The sequence below is a fragment of the Lathyrus oleraceus genome, chromosome 7, assembly GCF_024323335.1.
Source record: "Lathyrus oleraceus cultivar Zhongwan6 chromosome 7, CAAS_Psat_ZW6_1.0, whole genome shotgun sequence".
Classification (NCBI taxonomy): domain Eukaryota; kingdom Viridiplantae; phylum Streptophyta; class Magnoliopsida; order Fabales; family Fabaceae; genus Lathyrus; species Lathyrus oleraceus.
In genome coordinates, this window is record NC_066585.1 from 146841850 (window position 1) to 146854195 (window position 12346).

A 12346-nucleotide genomic window follows, 5' to 3' on the forward strand; every position below is an offset into this window, starting at 1 on the left:
CCGTCGCTTCTTTCAAATGCTGGTTTTCTTTTATCTTCGGATTAAGTTTTTGATTTGCTTTCAAGTTTTCAATTCCGCCTCTCTATTAGGGTTTTTTTTTATTTTTTTCTCTCTGATTCGCTTTCTTCCCTTTTATATTTGCAGATTAGGGTTTTTAATTTGGTTTCCTTGTGTTCAAAAGAGGTGTCACTACGAAATACTTTTTTGGTGTTCAGACTCGGATTGCCCTGTTTATGCTAGATTCGAAAAGGAATCTGAACCTACGTACTTTCTTGCTCTGTTTTGACTTCAGGCCAATTTGGGATATTTGAGTTTTAACTGTCTTGCTGTTTTGCTTTTACTGCAGTGAATTTCTTGTAACCTGGAGGTTGTGGATGAGGTTGAGGCTCAAGGTGACCCGCTGGTATTGATCTTGGCTTGCTTCATGTCGCAGAACTACTCTGTTTGACTTTAATTTGGAATAGTTTGGTAGGCTGACATGATATGTCCAATTGTGGATTTCGCATTACAGGAGGTTCATGGAGCAATGGTGAGGACAGTGCAGGCTTTGAACTCTGTTCGAATAATCTTCTGGATAAGATTGTCAGTGGCAGTGTCGACGGATGCTGTTGCTTCATCAAGTACAAGTATTTTTGACTGCTTCAATAGAGCTCGGCCAAGAGAAGCAAGTTGCCGCTGTCCTACACTCCAATTGTCTCCACTTTCTATAACTGGTGTGTCAAGCTTTCGTCCTTTGTCGCGGATGATCTCGCCAAGTTGAGACTTATCTAGTGCCTCCCAAATGTCTTTATCTGAGTGCTCCTCAAGAGGATCAAGATTGCCTCGAATGGTCCCTTCAAACAAGGTCGGGTCCTGTGGTATGATACTGAGATGACTTCGGAGGTCATGAAGACCGATGTGTAAAATATTGATGTTGTCTATGTGGATACTTCCTTCTGCAGGTTCAACCAGTCGAAACAATGCTTGAATCAATGTAGATTTGCCACTGCCGGTGCGTCCAACTATTCCTATATTCTTCCCACCAGGAAATATGCATGATACTCCATGAAGCACCAAAGGAAGATTTTATTTGTAACGGACCTTCAAATCAACTATTTCAATTGTCCCATTTTCAGGCCATAAGGATGAAGGGCGGGAATCTTCAATAACTGTCGGTGCTTCACTAGGAATTTGGCTGTACTGATAAATTCTTTCAATTATTTTGTTTTCAAGTTTGCAAAAGCTAAGTACCCAACGGGATAACCGCGCATTTAAATTCAGACCATATGTTACAGCAAGTCCAGCCATGCTAGGGTCAATACTTCCATGGGGAAAGCTAACAAGCAATAGCATGCAGAAAGAAAATACACAGGTGGACAGGAGCTCCATACGAAGGCAGAGCCACTCAATAGCAGCAAGACTGTAGAAGAAAGGTCGTGCAAAACAATCAAGAAGGTAGAGGTTCCGCTTCATGAACCTTTTTCTTGTCCGAAACCCCTGATTGTGGATGCTATTGGTTTAGACATGATGCTGCTGTTATCACTGTGGTTAATATTGTGCAGGAAATTGAAGATCAAGTGGTTGCAAGGAAACAAAACAGGTTGCTTGAACCAGCCCAGGCAGAGAGGGCACTTGGGTGAAATGAAGCATTTTGGGCTTGTTGTACATACTACCGAGAATGAAAACAAATCATCCTCACTACCATTGTCAAGGCTAATGAGGTGGTGGATTCACTTGTGCAAGTCTTATGAGGAATTTTGGGCTTTGAGCGACCCGGTACACAAACTAGCTACCACCAACCTGCCGCGACTGGAAACGGCAAATACATACCACACAAAACCTTGCAACAAAACTGGTGGCAATCGGAACTTCAAATCTGGTGAGTTTTCTCGACTTCGATTCTGCTCTTCATTTTTTTTATGTATGTGTGCGCAAATCGAACCGGATGGTACAAGTTGAGCGTGAAACATTGATGGATGATTGTTTGCTGCAGGTTTACTTAGAGATGAATATGCCAGAGATCTATTCAAGTGATTGCTTTCTTATCCTGCTTAAATCCTGTGATATGTAACATGTGGGGGCAGCTTTGGCGTGCTGCTCTAGGTGGTGGAGTTGGAAAGAGCATTGAAAGCAAAGACCACCGTTGTGATTGTAGATAGTGAGCTGTCCTTCTAATCCCACGGCTGCACCTGAGACAAGGGGCTTTCCTAGTATCACGCAGCCGTCACTGACCAAATATCGGGTGGGAGCATTATCTGTTGCATCCATTATTATATCGTATTTGCTGAAAATTTCCGGAGCATTGGAATTCTGCAAAGCTTCTTCATGTTCCACAACTTCAAGGGATGAATTGATCGAGCGACAAGCAGCAGCAACGGATTCGACTTTTAGCTGACCAGTATATGCTTCCGTGTGCATACTCTTAATCCCACCTTGCTTTATATACTGCAGTTTTTTTCTTTGGCAGGGTGTTGGTTTTCTATCAAAGAAGATTGAAAGGCTCCATGATGTACTGTAGTTTTCTTTGGAGTTGACTAGGAATTGTAGATTGTGGGTTTTATGTATTTTTTTATTGGAAACCTTGTGTATGGATGCAATCGGGCTAAATGAAAATTTGAATGGTGTGATTGAATATTATAGTTGAAAGATCTGAGCCATAGAACATTTTCAGAGCAGACTCAATAATCATGTTATCCCATACATGATGAAGATTTGTTTTCCTCCTGTACCAACGAACTGTTATCGAGTTTCCACCTAGGTCTCCGGTAAAACCAACATGTAGGGGCTGATGTACATCCCCAACAAAATGTGACAAGAACAAAAGTGCCTCTGTCAAATTATAGTTAAATTTAGATGAAGCATCCGCATAAGCTAATTTTAATTGCATCGTATAATTGTGAATTGCTCCAGTAACACACCTATGCTTCCGTCCATAAGAATCATGACAATCTCTGCAGTATTGATAATTACACAAGAAATCAGGTGTAATAGCATAATGCAAAGCACTACTCCAATGATAATGGAAGCGAATTTCATCAGGCCAAGAGCAAAGTGCAGCAAGATCGCCATGAGCAGAATCTGGAAGCAGTTGTTTCACTGCAAAAAGAGCATTTTCACTAAGATACTCCTGTGTAATTTTACAAACCACATAGTGTCCCTCTCTTCCCCAACCAAGAACTGTTGGTATCAAACCACATAGTGTCCCTCTTTTCCCCAACCAAGAACTGTTGGTATCATTAACAGAACTAAGAGTGCTATCAATCGATCATCACTACCGATAGACATAGAAGAAATCATCGAGATTGTGTTTCCATAAATATTGCACGGTTCATAGGAGTACCATTCTTTTCATTCTCCAAATTTAGAAGAAAATATCCCTAAATTTTATTCTTCAATTTTAAACTTACTTGTTTTTCTAGATGAATGACTTCGTAGAAATCATTAAACGTGAAGTGGTCATGAAGAGAAATGCAAATGACTGATTTGATGGGAAAAAAATTTCAGAGTCAAAATCGGGGTATGACAGTTGCCCCTATTTAAGTATCTTCAACTAGAGAATATGAGGCAAGACACTCTTCATATGATCATAGTGGGAGATGGTTAAATACTAAGAAGACCCGGATTTTGATCCTGAATCCCTATGAAATAATTAACAATGCCTGTCAGAATCGGCAAAGAAGCAATCTCAAAAGAAGAATCCGTCTGGTACGGTGAAAATCGGCCTGAGTACCGAAACAGAAAGTTGACCTGGATACCAAAATAAATGGAAACACAGGAATACCCATGGCCCGAACGCCGCACATTAGTCTAAACACTAAGCATCGGAGTATGAGAGTATCAATGTTGGTCTGATCACCGATAATCTGGTCTGAACACCACTTTGATCTGGATATCGAAAAAAAAAAAAAACTGGCCTGAATGCCACTTCGGTCTGGATACCGGGAAAACTGGACTGGACGCCACTTTGGTCTGGATACCGGGAAAACTGGCCTGAATGCCACTTCGGTCTGGATACCGGGAACTGGCCTGAATGCCACTTCGGTCTGGATACCGGGAACTGGTCTGAACACCACAAGTTCTTCGTCCTGATTGTTGAGAACTTCTTCGATCTGGAAATCGGAAACTGGCCTGAATGCCACTTCGGTCTGGATACCGGGAACTCTGGCCTGAATGCCACTTCGGTCTGGATACCGGGAACTGGCCTGAATGCCACTTCGGTCTGGATACCGGGAAAACTGGTCTGAATACCATAAGTTCTTCGTCCTGATTGTTGAGAACTTCTTCGATCTGGAAATCGGAAACTGGCCTGAATGCCACTTCGGTCTGGATACCGGGAAAACTGGTCTGAATACCATAAGTTCTTCGTCCTGATTGTTGAGAACTTCTTCGATCTGGAAATCGGAAACTGGCCTGAATGCCACTTCGGTCTGGATACCGTGAACTGGCCTGAATGCCACTTCGGTCTGGATATCGGGAAAACTGGCCTGAATGCCACAAGTTCTTCGTCCTGACTGTTGAGAACTTCTTCGATCTGGAAATCGGAAACTGGCCTGAATGCCACTTCGGTCTGGATACCGGGAACTGGCCTGGACGCCACTTCGGTCTGGATACCGGGAACTGGCCTGGACGCCACTTCGGTCTGGATACCGGGAAAACTGGCCTGAATGCCACTTCGGTCTGGATACCGGGAACTTCATGTCTATCAGCGTCGGCGAAGATAACAAAACAGTGATACGTGAGCCGGCACGCATGCCAAAGATGCAAGTTGGGGATAACAATCGAAAGATTGACCAAAGAGTGCATGAGATATATTATCTATAGCCGTCAAAACGTAGATAATACACTCGCATGGAAGATTATCCATATCCGGGTTGTAGGTTGTTAAATGGATAAACGACCGAAAAGAAAGGCAACGGGGTACCAGACTAGGTATGCAAAAGATGACCAATCAAAAGAGGATAAAGTTGCTTACTCGGAGCAAGTATCCAAGAAGAAGGGGAAGACCCAATGGGGACAATACTGCTTGATCAAGGCAAGTATCCAAAGGGACAAGACTATCAATACCACAAAGAGGGGATTACATCTACCGGTTTGTAGGCAGAAAACCACAGAAAAGTAACCAGTCCTCGACCAGGATGAGCACAAAGGGTTAACTCTGCTAGGGGATGAAAGTGGGATTTTACAACTACCAGTTAGTAGGTAGAAAACCACAAAGATAGGACTTGCAACTACCGGTTCGTTGGTAGAAGCCACAAACAGTCTGCTGAGAGACCGAGCGAGAAAAAAGGATTTACAACCACCGGGTAGTAGGTAGAAGACCGCAAAATCCGCCAACAATCAGAATGAACCACAACGGTTACCTCTGCTAGGGGATGAAAGTGGGATTTTACAACTACCAGTTAGTAGGTAGAAAACCACAAAGATAGGACTTACAACTACCGGTTCGTTGGTAGAAGCCACAAATTTTGCCGAGGATAAGATGAATGAGTGTCGGTTAATGAGCGACTATTCATTTATGCCCCAGGGAAGCACGGGCGACAGCCAACAGGAAGCCAGTTTAGGATCGATCCAAAAAGGCAGACTGAATCAGGACTCATCCTAATGAGGAAAGAACTCAATAGGGAAAACCCATCCCATTAGGGAGGGAACGGAAACAACCGTCATCCACGAGGATGTAACTCAGTGGGGAGCGCAGAAGGAAATGGTAGACACTTTCTGCTTAAGGGGTAGACTCTATATGGAGAGATCAGACACACCCACTTCTGCTAAGGGAATGGACCCAAGCTTGCAAGATGCTGCCAACTTCGGGGAGTAACACTGCGGGGGATACCCACTCAACTAAGGAGTCACTTGTTGGGAAAACACCAACTTCTCAACCATGCTGATGAACCCAATTCTGAAGCCGATCCAATGGCGCGATGCTAAACTCTTTCCAACAAACCAATCTCGGCTAGTCACCACGGCCTAGGACTAATGGAAATGTTTGCAATGTTGATGCATGAGTTTTTTTTTGTTTTACACAATGCCCCATGATCATGGAAATGCTATGCACTAATGATGCAATATGTTATGCTTATCTAAATGATGAATGCATAAACACACGTCTCCTCCAGAGACAACACCTGGGAACTCCAAGAACTATGCTGAGGATCTTATAATCACGTCAACTTCCATCCTGCTAGGGAAAGACAAACCTTGCTGAGGATGCACTCCATCGAACCCGAACTGCTTGGAGATTACTCTGCTAGGGGAGGCAACTCATTCTTATCTCTACTGGGGATGATTTTCTCCGAACCCGATCCGCTTGGGGACCTCGCTGAGGGAAAACCATCAACACAAACCCTACTGGGAAGGCAGTAACCTTCAGGCTCGCTGAGGAGACACTGATCTCAAATCTGTTAGGGAGGTAACCCTCTCACACCTACTGGGGAAATACAGCTTATTGGACACGGAACACCTGTCGAGTCGCCGAACAGCGGCATCCATCGTCCACCCACAGTGTCGGCTTACCTCTTTTGAGAACACCCAGACTCGCCTAGACTCTTCTGATTCATCCCACGAAGATCGAATTCCAGGGATTCATACAAACTTTCCAGTCATCGGACTTTGAAGAGTCTTCTTGATTTACTTTCCAAGACTGTCGTCGTAATCCTTCACTGTCTTTTCACCGTTCAACTATCTCTTGCCCCTGATCAGGCTCTGCAGCAGGGATCGTTAGATAAAAGCGTGCCCCAGGTATGCCCCAGGTGTTCCGATATTTCAACGCCTAAGTCACTCAAACTTCCGAATAAGATTTCCAGATTTCAACCTCATAAACATGCATCGGAAGGGACCTCTATGTTTCAAAATGCAAATATTCTTATCAAAATAAACGGATGTTTTCGTAATCAAAACGGTAATGACACAAAAACAAAATTTATTTGACCGAACACACGCTTTATTGACTGGAATAAAAGATGGCTCACAACCGAGCAACACACAGGAAGCAAACCCTGGAAAGAGGTGATCGCACACAACAGAAAAAACTCTATCCTAGTGGCAATGTGAAACCATGATCTTATCGGGTTCCAACTCAGTTACACCTCATATGTCCTCAAGACTTTCCGCACTTTCTGTCTTCTGAACAAGATGCTTCCGATTGGTCTCTGTTGGAGATTCTCCAAGTCATCATGAGCACAGACGATCATGCCAGACGCAGTTGTTCGTTTCATTCCCTCTTTTGCCTGGACCGCCCTTTCAGGTTTCAGTCCACCGGGATACCCTTTTTTTGCCCAAGTCGCCCTTGTGGGGTTTTCGACTTGCCGGGTGTACAGTTCTCTTCTTTTATTATCCCTAACTTTTGCCCGAACCTTTTCTCTCTTTTTTTGGTTCGCCGGGATGCCCTTTTTTGCCTGGACTCTTTTATTCTTTTTGTCCAGCGGGTCTCTTTTTCACGAAGTATCTTTTAACAGCGTCCGCATTCACAGGGGATGGAAAATCCTCATCATCCGTGGTCGTCAGCAACAAGGCTCTGTCAGAGAAACCCTTTTTGACCACGAATGGACATTCATAACTGTTTATCCACTTGCCCCACGATCGTCTTGAGGAGGAAGGATCCTTTTCAACACCACATCTCTTCCATGCTACCCACGAGGTCGCACTTCTCGGTTAACAACACGCTTCATTCACTGGGTACAACTGCCTCAAGTAGATGCACGTACCGAAGTACGACACTCAGGATACCAACTTCGTACTCAGCCACCATCGTTGGTGTGTTCACATGTTATCGGGGAAGCACTAGCTCACTCTCTTTAAACTCTCCCCATCAGACATCAAAACCCGTTCGGATTCGGGGTCAGGCCCCTCCTCCGGGATCGGTCACTCTCAATCTTTCGATTCGAGTACCTCGAGATGTCCTCATCAGGGACTTCAGACTTCCTTGGTTGACAATCATCAGTGGGCTGTTGGGCGAGATAACCATACAATACCCTCCTCTTGGTTGCTTTTTGGGAGGTATACTGAATATCGTATTCAGTCGACATCACTTGCCCTCTCACAACCCGTCCGTTCGATGCTAGCTCCTCAAGCACATACTTGATCAGATCCATTTTGGACATCCACAAAGTGGTATGAACCAGCATACACTGTCTCAATCGGCGAGCAGCCTATGCCAAAGTACATCAAGTTTTCTCGAGCAGTGAGTGTATTGTTTCACAGTCGATAAACTTTTTGCTTAGGTAAATTGCGTGCTCTTTTCGACAAGACTAGTCATACTGACTCAATACGCACCTCATAGACCCCTTAAGGGCTGTCAGGTACCAGATTAGCAGTCGTTTCTTCCCCGGAAGGTATCAGAATCAGAGGTTCCTACTACTCTTTTTTTTTGTCTTTCCCTGCCCCTTGGCAGTCCTCATTCCACCTGACCATTTGATTTCTCTCTTTTTTCGTTTGTTTATGGTTCAAGCGTTTCTTGCACTGTTTTTTTTTTTTTTTTTTTTTTTTTGCAGGAAAAACCTCGATTCCTCTTTCATTCACAACATGCCTCGGCAGTTTGCTGGACAACACTCCATAAGTGCATTGATTCGAACTCAACAGTATGAGTTATCTCTACCTGTCAAACAACTTGATCCACCGGATGCCCCTCTTCTGCTTGGGACTTTGCTATCATGTCATCAACATGGCATTTGCTTTCACGATGAATCATATCATGAAACAAAGTCACCGTAGCCCTTTGATCCGTGGCACCGACCTTCTTCTTCACCTTATAACAAGAAGGTACTCTTTGGTGTGATGGACATTGTTTACTCCATATCGTCGGGCGACAATTCCACTTGATTTTGGCCAGAAAGCCATCTATGAAGGTAAACACCGAGAATTGAGTTGTACTATCAAACAATGCATCAATGTGAAGTACCGGGAATTCATCTCTAGAACTAGCTCTATTCACGTCTTGACAGTCCACACACATTCTCATCTTATCATCCTTTCTCGGCGCCAGCCGCTTCTCTGGAGGACAGTCTTCTCTCCATGGTAGCTCGTGCCCCACAACATTGGTATCCTACCTTGGTGCATCTAGATACAACCAGGCGCACATATACCATCCTGTTCTTGACTTGCCTCTGAAGCGGCCTCAATATTCGCTTTCTGACCTCGGCGGTGCTTGGAGCAACAATTCTGAGTACTCCTCATGCGGTTGAATCACCTTCTCCTCTGGTTTCAACGACCCGGCTAATTCCAACAAATCACAATCTTCTTCGCCTTCTCCTTCGGTATGATAGATCGAATTGTCGAAGTCATACAAAGGTGTAACCAAATGGTTATCGATGAGATCAGGAGGGTAATCACTTTTGAGGTTGGAACAAGACAAGTTCAAAAGAAAAACGAAAAACATTGCCATTTTTATTTTTTTTAAACTGTAAAAAATGAAAAACAAGGAACACCGCTTTTAATCACAAAAACATCCATTTATTACCGATGCAAAACGTTGCAAAATGAAACACATGAGATGGCCCTTACAATGGACCAGTACGTTTCGGGCAAAACGTATGGCTTTCATGCAAACAAAAATTGAAACACAGAAATACTACACTTCCGGATGAGTGATAATGATGCTTTTGGAGGCCTTCCAGTTGCCTGGTACGCACGACTTTATCCACAGCTCGAGCTCGCGGTCGCGGTCGATCTCTTCACTCACTGAACAAGCATGATCAGAATCCAGCATTCCTGCACTGACAAAGATGTACGGTGGACGACGTCCCCTGTTTGGTCTAGACGACTCTTGATCTGGATAACCAATCCCGAACATGTCTGCCTTTACCACTATGTCGATGATCCTGCCCCAACCTCGGGCCTCTTGGTTCTTCACCACCTCTAGAGCTTGTTTATAAGAAGAAATGGACAGCTTCTTCTCTTTCTCGACAACAAGAGCGCTCTCTACCTGGACGGTTTCGATTGCTTGACTGGGTGTTTCAACTTTCTCACTGTCCACTCCCACTTCTGTCATCTTCTGGGTCGTATCTCTCATCAATGCACACCCCTCTGTGGCAACGGCCGCACAACAATTATCACTAACAGGGAAAACTCCATCCTGCACCAGAGGTTTTGGGACCACAACCATTGGAACCTTCAGCTGATCTTCCTCAGTCATCTCCATTCTTTTCTTGACCTTTTTCACCATCCTCACTTTTACAGGACCCTGCCTGGGTACCGGGTTGACATCCCCATTCATTATCTGGGCCAAGCTGATGGTCTTGGAGTCCACCATGTCCTGTACGACATGCTTGAAAGCTCTACAACCCTCAACATTGTGCCCGGGTGCCTCAGAATGGAACTCGCACCTGGCATTCTCATCATGGTGTGCAGGCCTCTTCTGTTGTGTTATGGGAATCAACATCCTTGGCCGGACTAACCCCAAATCTCTCAATCTCCTGAACAGAAGGGTGTAGGTCACAGGTGGCTCCTCAAACTGACGATCCTCCTTCTTTCTCTTCACCTGGCTCCTAACTCTCGGTGCCTTCTGTTGAGGTGGTGGTTGTTGCGGGGGTACAGGTGAGTTACCAACAGGAGTGGTTACAGCAATAGCATAAGGATGATAACGATCCTTACTGCGTTCTTTCTTTGCTGGCACACCACTTGACTCAACCTCCTTTTTGAGCGGACCACTGTCAGAGAGTTTCTTTGCTACCGAGCCAGAGGGATTTGTTACATCGAATGATGGAGCCTTTCCCTGAACTTTCTCCTTGATCATCCAGCTCTCAATCCTTTCCAATCTCTCAGACATGGCTTTCTGCCCCAAGGCAAGCCCTTGCATAATACTGAACAATCCCCTCATCATCTCTTTCAGTTCAAGGATGTCGGCGTTGGGAAGATCCATCAGCTTGGATTTGTTGAGTCTGACTGTATGTCTGAATGGAAGAGCTATGCGCACCGGTTGACACCTACAAAACAGCAAATGGGTTAGTATGACTCACGCATGCAGTGTCTATTCGTACCAGGAATATTCCTTTGATTTTGGTTTCACAGAGACAGATAATTTTTCATCAATAACATTCCGACATCTGGATATCCCTCAACCAGAATCTTAATCAAAAAGTGGACCCTGAGTACGGATAGACACGAGTTGAATGCAGATGAATGCGATGCAAATGCATGAATGCAAGTCACTGCGCCACCAAGTCATCTGAAGACCCATTCTCTGAACTAGTCACAGTCATCGGGACTAAGTCACCATAAATCCGACTTGGGGAGTTCCGAAATAAACGGAACTGGAGATTACATCACTATCATCACAGGAACATCCACTGAACGGATGACAGTCAGATCCTCTGAACAGGTACTTTCAAATTCAACCCGGGGATCCGAAATAAACGGAACCCATTGATAAACCACGGACAAAACTCCGGCGTCCCAGAAATAAATGTCCATAAATTTGGCTGAACCAAAGTCACCATCACAGCACCGCTGGCAGAAACCGTATCTATAGAGATCAAACCCTCCCCTCACTGGTAGGTTCTAAGAACAGAAGTTTGTCAGCTTCAGCCCTTCAGTCGAGAATAATACGTTTACCACTGAAGGTTCGACATTATTACGAGATAAAAGACCTCTGCTGACTCCCCTCAACAAGATATCCTAAAGCAAGTTCCCAGTCTCGGGGTCCTCGGATTGAGCAGCGAGAATGCGCCCACCAGAGCTAACATAATCACGTCTCGGAGGAGAGGCCTCGACTGAGTTCTCGGGAAATGGTCACCAGAGTCGACGATTTCTAAAGGAATATCTGTCGTCATGGAACACCCATAGGACAGAATATATCCAAAAGAAACCTCGTCTGGAATGTGGGTCTCATGAACGACTTAACGTAGCAACATACCACGCAAGCCTCATGACTATCCACTCTAATACCTATGTGTACACTCAAGCCTGGGTAGTGGGCTTATCTCTCATAGAACAGTCCCAACCCAACAAACAAACAACCCACAGATACAGCAAGCATATGCCCATGAATGCAATAAGGTAAAGCAGGTAAATGCTGAAAATAAATAACTGTACAAAAGAATAAACACCCAATAAACAAGAAACCTACAAAAGCTAGGAGGGACTCGCTTAGGGAAACCACATCCCCAGCAGAGTCGCCAGCTGCCGCAACCCGAAAAAATACGGAGGTGCGAAAAAAACAACCGGCGAAGAAAAAGATGACAGAAGAGTCGCCACCGTGCGTTATTTATCCCAAAGGAGGGAAAGGAAACGCTCGAAGTAAACCTGGAGAAAAGGAAAGGAAAAGACAAGGTCTCGCAACCAAATCTTGGGTTCGGGAGTCGATTATGCGGAGGGAAGGTATTAGCACCCCTACGCATCCGTAGTACTCTACGGGATCCACTTTTGTTGTTCTTGT

At 44.7% G+C, this 12346-nt stretch overlaps 1 protein-coding gene and 1 pseudogene across 1 annotated transcript; both read right to left on the minus strand.

Moving 5' to 3' along the window:
* Positions 1 to 516: 516 nt before the first annotated feature.
* Positions 517 to 1456, minus strand: LOC127102506 (ABC transporter C family member 5-like; annotated as a pseudogene).
* Positions 1457 to 2581: 1125 nt separating this feature from the next.
* On the minus strand, positions 2582 to 11540 carry LOC127102507 (endonuclease 4). Its single transcript, XM_051039872.1, has 2 exons — positions 11524 to 11540; positions 2582 to 3203 (listed from the first exon to the last, which is right to left on the minus strand). The coding sequence occupies exons 1-2, from the start codon at positions 11538 to 11540 to the stop codon at positions 2582 to 2584; spliced, it is 639 nt and encodes a 212-aa protein (XP_050895829.1).
* Positions 11541 to 12346: the final 806 nt, after the last annotated feature.